Here is a 7,420-nt window from a genome sequence, read left to right as displayed (position 1 = left end):
TTTTTTTTGGTTGTATTTGTCATTGTTGTTTAGCAGGCCTGGGCTGGATTTGAACCCTCCAGCTCCAGTGTATGTGGCTGGTGCCCTAGCCACTGAGCCACAGGTGCCGAGCAGTAAACATTTTATTTTCAATAAGAGATTTTACAGAGCCAGGCATAGTGGGTCATGCCTGTAATCCTAGCACTGGGGGAAGCCAAGGCAGGAGGATTGTTTGCAGTCAGTACCAGCCTAAGCAAGAGCGAGACCTTGTCTGTACTAAAAATAGAAAAAATCAGCTGGTTGTGGTGGCATATGCCTATAGTCCCAGCTACTAGGGAGGCTGAGGCAGGACGATTTTTTACACCCTGGAGTTAAAGGTTGCTGTGAGCTAGGTTGATGCCATGGTACTCTAACCTAGGTAACAAAGTGAGAATCTGTCTTAAAAAAGAGAAAGATTTTATAACCATTGTATTATGTTACCTATATATGGTTTGCCATCCCTATTTGAGAAAAAAAACAAAACAAAAGATTAAGACCTGGTGGTACCTGTAGCTCAGTGGGTAAGGTGCTGCCCCATATACTGAGGGTGGCAGGTTAAACCCAGCCCTGGCCAAACTGCAACAAAAAAATAGCTGGGCTTTGTGGCGGGCGCCTGTAGTTCTAGCTACTAGAGAGGCTGAGGCAAGAGAATTGCCTAAGCCCAGGAGTTGGAGGTTGCTGTGAGCTGTGACGCCATGGCATTCTACTAAAGGCAATAAAGTGAGACTCTGTCTCTTAAAAAAAAAAGAAAAAGGATTAGGACCTACCTTTTAAAGATATGAATTTGAATTCTAGTTTCATCACTTACTACCTTTGGGAAAACTGTTTTTTCCTAAATAAACTTTTATTCCCTGATAAACTAATTTTCTTCATCTTTTTAAACTTACTTTTAGTGGTGTGTTTCTAGGAATAAGTGAGAAAATATTCAAAAAGCACTTCGCACCAATGATAGGTACTCAAGTAAATGGTAACTGTTATTATTACTGATGCTATTTTTCTTATTAAAAACAACTATTCATTCATTTCCTCAATTTTGAATTCTTCCCAGGCAAATGACAACTTTCTTCTCGCCACTTACCGGTGCCAGGCAAATACCACTAGGCTGGAACTCAAGGTAAAAATGTTAGAAATTACCTTTTCTTGAATGTTTGAACACTTTTTCCCTTAGTATACTATGTATCTTACAACATATTATTATTATTATTATTTTTTGAGACAGAGTCTCACTTTATCGCCCTTGGTAGAATGCCATAGCGTCACAGCTCACAGCAACTGGAAACTGTTGGGCTTAAGTGATTCTCTTGCCTTAGCCTCCCATGCAGCTAGGACTACAGGTGCCCACCACAACACCTGGCTATTTTTTTGTTGCAGTTGTTATTGTTATTTAGCTGGCCTGGGCTGGGTTAAAACCCGCCAGCCTGGGTGTAAGTGGCTGGCACCATAACCACTGTGCTAAGCCCTTACAACATATTATTTATTTGCTTTGAGTTTCTCCCTGAAATGAGTTATTTTGGAATAATGACTTTTAGTGTCCAGTTCAGTTTTAGCCCCAAACACAATCTCTATTAGCATTCAGTTACCCTTTCTAAAATTACTGGTCTTAAACTTTCTTTTTTCTTATTTTTTATTATGGCAAGTTTCAAACATATGTAAATATAATGGATTCCTATGTATTTATTACCTAGCCTCAGCAATAAATGAGCTAATGATAATCTTATTTATGTTGTCTCTCACTGCCCCCAATTATTATTTATTTATTTGTTTATTTATTTGTTTTTTGAGATAGAGTTTCACTTTGTTGCCCTCAGTAGAGTCGTAGCTCACAGCAACCTCAAACTCTTGGGCTCAAATGATTCTCTTGCCTCAGCCTCCCAAGTAGCTGGGACTTTAGGGGCCTACCACAATGCCCAGCTATTTTTAGAGATGGGGTCTCGCTCTTGCTCAGGCTAGTCTCAAACCTGTGAGCTCAGGCAGTCCACCTGCCATGGCCTCTCAGAGTGCTAGGATTACAGGTGTGAGCCACTACGTCTGGCCTATTGCCCCACATTATTTTGAAGCAAATATAAAATATTCATGATTTAAATTTTCAATGTTTTAGTATGTATGTCTTTTTGAAATATAACTACAATATTATCATCATACCTAAGAAAAATTAACAAGAATTCCTTACCATTATCAAATATTTAGCATCCAGATTCCACTGATGTTTATTTTTACAGATTGATCCAATCCTCATCCAAATAAAGTAGTTAGTAAGGATCTGGGGATTCACCCTCTATTTTCCTAACTGTTTACATTTTGCTTATTGTACTCCAGCAATGTCATTTATTAACATCTATTCTAGAGAAAACCTTTTAAAATTTTCTTTAGCAATTTAATAACACCATCATTTTTATAATTAAATATTGAATGTAGCACACAAATCTATTTAGTTATTTATAGTGTGATATTTAAATTAAATATTGAATGTAGCACACAAATCTATTTAGTTATTTATAGTGTGAGATTTAAAAACTAAAAACTTTTTTAGTTTTTATACACCTATGATTTAAAAATTAAGGACTATATTTTTTCTGGTATTGATGTTTTGAAATTCAGACTATTTTTTTTGTTGTTCAAGAGAGATGCTGTTTTGTAGCAATTTTTTTCACATTTGATTAAGGAAGTTTCAGTTAAATGTAATTTTTTCCCGTAAATAATTCATCTTTGTCTGTGTGAGTTTCCTAACATATTTTGAAAGAAAAATTGAAAACTGGGATAAATTTATTTCTAAAAGAATAGATTTAAGTATACTTTAAAAGTTATCTAATTAATTTGAAATGATATATCTTTTAGTAAGTTTGTGCCAATAAATTGGAAGATGTATCTAAAACATTTTTTTAAAAGCAATGTTGTATTTTTATTTTTATTATTATTATTATTATTTTTTTTTGAGGCAGAGTTTTATTTAATCACCCTCGGTAGAGTGCTGTGGTATCCCAGCTCACAGCAACCTCCAGCTCCTGGGCTTAGGCAATTCTCTTGCCTCAGCCTCCAGAGTAGCTGGGATGACAGGTGCCCACCACACTGTCCGGCTATTTTTTGTTACAATTTGGCTGGGGCTGGGTTTGAACCTGCCACCCTCGGTATATGGGGCCAGTGCCCTACTCACTCAGCCAGAGGCACTGCCCAGTGTTCTATTTTTAATTGGATACAATAATTTTAAAGTCCAGAAAAAAAAACAAATGCCTGAAAAGAGCCAAGAAAATTATGAAAAGGCCCCAATACATTATTCCTGAAAAGAGAAAAATAAATATGAAAAGGAAGAAAAGCAAGGTGGAACTTGCTTTGCCATATAACAAAACATTCTATAAAATGATCATAATAAAAATAATTTGGGGGGAGGGTATTTCCAAGCCTAAATAAATAGGCCATGCAACAGAATAGAGTCTAGAAATAGATACCAGCATACATTTATGGAAATTTAATGTATGATATTTCTATTTAGAGAAAAAATCTCTTAAGCTACTGCTTCTATTTACTAACTGGTTTTGTCACAACTGGCCTTCATCTGTAAGAAATTTAACTTATTCTGATGAATAAGTTATTTAAAAAGAAAACAATTTGGGGCGGCGCCTGTGACTCAAAGGAGTAGGGCGCCGGCCCTATTATACTGGAGGTGGTGGGTTCAAACCTGGCCCCAGCCAAAAACTGCAAAAAACAAAAAAAATTTGCCTTCCAGTTAATAGGTAATTATCAGTAAAATATAAAGACAGCCTATAAAATTGCTATAATAAAGACCACTAATTATGGAAAATAGGCCACAAATATGGATAGACAATTCACAGAAGAGGGTATCAAAATAACAAAAAAAAGTTCTACCCCATTATTAGCTAGGGAAATTCAAATTAAAATAACAAAAAGCAATTTCTGCTTATCAAACATTGGCAAAATATGTTATTTTTGCCACATCTTTTAGAACAACATCTCTAGGTGTTGTGAATGACTGTCAGTCATAGCTGGTGGACAGATAAATTGTTATAACTACTCTGAAAAATAGTTACTAGCCTCATTTGAGAAAATTTATATAATAGCAGTAAAATGACAGTAATATACAAGTACACACAGATGTGTATATATAATTAACTGTAACTTTGCTTGAAGAGGCAGGAAAATGGAACCAAAGTGAATACTCATAAGTGATAGAATGGTTGAATAATAAGTACTTATCCACATAACATGGAATATTATACAGCTCCTACAAAGAAGGAATTGATCTATACCTGTTAACATGGTATAGATAAAATTGTGAATTAAAATATCAGTTAGAGAAGTAAGCTTTGGCCTACAAGAGGTGCTACAATCTGCCCTATGAATCGGAACAGAGAACAGAAAGGAGGGCAAGAGGAAGAATCTAGACAGTGTTCCAGCTCCTCTTAAATTAGGTCTTCATAATTTAGTGAATTATTATTTTCTGTTAGGAATTTTGAATTCTTAGAATATCCAACCAGCCATACTCAAAATAAGTTAAAAGAATTCCAGTCTAAATATGCCATAATTAGACTGTAGGTATGCATCTCTGTTTTCACAGAAAATCAAAACTTAAGTTCTTAGAAACATTTTGTTTTGTCAGTAGATTTTTTATAGCAAGAGCTATATGCTCTCATTTCTTAGAAAATGAAGTGTTTCATATCAGTTTTAGTTATTTTAAAAACTCATTTATCAATAAAGTCTCTGATTTTAGCCATTTTTCATGTGAATCTTATGAAACAAACAGATGATAGGGTAGTATGTGAGAATGTGTATCTTGTAATGGCATAGCATTGGTAAGTGTAGTCAACTTAAAATACGTGGTAGAGATAACTTATAGGTTAGTTAATTTTGCTATTGACTACCAAAAGTTTTTTTTTAATTTTCCCCTTTAGTGGCAAAATGTAGTTGTTTAATGGAATATCATTGTATCCTTCAAAATAGGACAGAAGAGATTAAGGCATAGGTACTTGATAACTTGTGTGGAACATTTTTGTGTGTGTGTGTGTGTAACATTTTAAAGATGTGTTTATATTGCCGAATATTCTTATTTCTTTCTTCTTTTATGTTGAATCAGATTCGTTCAATTGAAGGCCAGTACGGCATACTTCAAGCATATGTGACTCCAAGAATTCAACCCAAAACCTGTCAGGTCTGCCAGTACCACATCAAACCTCTTTCACTGCATCAAAGAACTCACTTTATTGATCATGACAGGTAAAACAAATGACAGAGCAGCTTATTTTTAGGGTATTACACAATTCAGATAACCTGATTTTTATATTTATACTATAAATTTTGGTAGCTCTTTCTGTATTTTAATAATTGAAATATATATTTTAAATGCTATGGATTTAGTATCTAACAAATATAAGATTCTTCATCTTATTTTAGAAACTGGTTTGGGTTGGACTTTCCTGCCTTTCTTTGAACATGACTATTCTGAGATCGTTAGAGTAGCAGTTTCTCTTTGTCAAACACCTATTATGAGCAAATACTATTTGGGTATCTAACCTATGATATTTAGGTTAGATTATGGTCATATGTGTATTAACCTCAAGCATTGTATTTCTTTTCTGTTTCTTCTCATGGAATGCTGGTATAGCCATTGATTATTATAGTCCCTTTTATTTTTGATTTTCATTCCAACTTAAGCATCCTTCTGTTGTAGTTTTTCAGGACATGGGCTTAAATGAAAGAGAAGGGAAAGAGGTGAACAATTACTGATTACTTTCTTTGTGTTATGTATTGTGCCAGCGGCTTATGTATTATCATTTAATTCTTACACCAATTCCTACAGTAATGTCTCTATTTTACAAGTGACAAATGGAGTAACTCAGAAAAGCAAGTAACTTATATTAATAAAAGGAACAAAAATGTGAATTAAAGCCAAAGCTCATCCATGTTCTTTCTATTGCAGCTTGTCATTTAAAAGATATGTAATTTAAGTAAGATATAAGGGGGAATATTCTTAGAGAATTCCAGAAAACATAAAAGATTGTTTTGGGAGTATCTTCCTGCTTTAAAGTCAAAGTTGGGTCTGGGCTCTGTGGCTCACATCTGTAATCCTAGCACTCTGGGAGGCTGAGGTGGATGGATTGTTTGAGCTCAGGAGTTGGAGACCAGTGTGAGCAAGAGTGAGACCCTGCCCTACTAAAACTAGAAAAAAAAACTAGGCTGGGTTTTTGGCAAGTGCCTATAGTCCCAGCTATTCAGGAGGTTGAGCCAAAAGGATGGCTTGAGCCCAAGAGTTTGAGGTTGCTGTGAGCTATGATGATGCCATGGCACTTTACCCAGGGTGACACAGTAAGACTCTGTCTAAAAAAAAAAAAAAAAACTAAGGGAAGAAAGTTAAAGTTTGCATTAATAGAGCCAGCATGACATGCAAATTGAGAATCAAGAGACTTGGTTTATAATCTATTTCTATGTGATTTGGGGGAAATCATTTAATTTCTCTGGATTTTTTTTCTTCTGTAAATGAGAAGATTAATCTGGATGATCTCAAAAGTTCCTTCCTTCTAGATTTTAATTACTTTTTAAAAATAAATTTATTTTTATATTTATGAATGAATGAATGACACAAGGTCTTATTCTATTGCCCAAGCTGGAGTGCAGTGGTAATAGATGGCTCACTGCAGGCTTGGACTCCTGGGTTCAAGTGATCCTCCTGCCTCAGGCTCCAAGCTTGGACTATAAGCCTGTGCCAACATATCCAGCTATATGTGTTATTTTTGTAGAGATGGGGTATGACTGCATTGCCTAGACTAGTCTTTCCAACTCTTGGTCTCAGGTTATCCTCCTGCCTTTTCCTCCCAAAATGTTGGGATTCCAGGCATGAACCACCACACCTGGCCTAGATTTCTTAATTCTGTATCCTGTTTAAGTTCTTTTGAACTTTTCATTCCATAAACTTTGTATTTTCTTATCTCTTTATAATTATCCACTTGATTTATTTTAAATAATATTTGACTTATTTTTAGAACATTTTGTAAGCTAGAGAATATGATCACATATCTCTGCAAAACAGAAGGTATTATTCTCTAACTTGCCCAGTTGGGCTTACCTAAAAGCCCATTCTTTGCCTTCACACTATACTGATTCTTTTACCAAGGAGATTCTTGTATAATTATGTTTGGTAGTTTAGAAATGGTCGAAATACTAAATGAACTTTTAAAAAGTGAAATCTACCTGAGTAAACTGAATTTTATTTGAAATGCATGTTACAAATATAAGTTATAAGTAAAGAAGCTATTTATGTATATCACTTGGCTGAATATTAAGACAACTAGTACAGGTATAGACAAGTACTTAAATTTTTTTTCCAGGAAACTGGAATGTTTATTTATTTGATAAAGATTAATCTTCACAAGAGAGTGAGTTCTTTTTTTTTTTT

At 34.6% G+C, this 7,420-nt stretch overlaps 1 protein-coding gene across 1 annotated transcript in view; it reads left to right on the top strand.

Annotated features, from left to right (window-relative positions):
• BBS7 (Bardet-Biedl syndrome 7) overlaps positions 1-7,420 on the top strand; it is a 51,158-nt gene that overhangs the window by 33,994 nt on the left and 9,744 nt on the right. Inside the window, exons 13-14 of the mRNA XM_003795513.2 lie at positions 1,067-1,132; positions 5,105-5,244. Of these exons, the coding sequence (XP_003795561.1) occupies positions 1,067-1,132; positions 5,105-5,244 (206 nt within the window). The remainder of the gene's footprint in view (positions 1-1,066; positions 1,133-5,104; positions 5,245-7,420) is intronic.

This window comes from Otolemur garnettii, unplaced genomic scaffold (assembly GCF_000181295.1).
Source record: "Otolemur garnettii isolate 467f Iridium unplaced genomic scaffold, OtoGar3 scaffold00093, whole genome shotgun sequence".
Lineage (NCBI taxonomy): Eukaryota > Metazoa > Chordata > Mammalia > Primates > Galagidae > Otolemur > Otolemur garnettii.
This window is presented reverse-complemented; position numbering and strand designations above follow the sequence as displayed.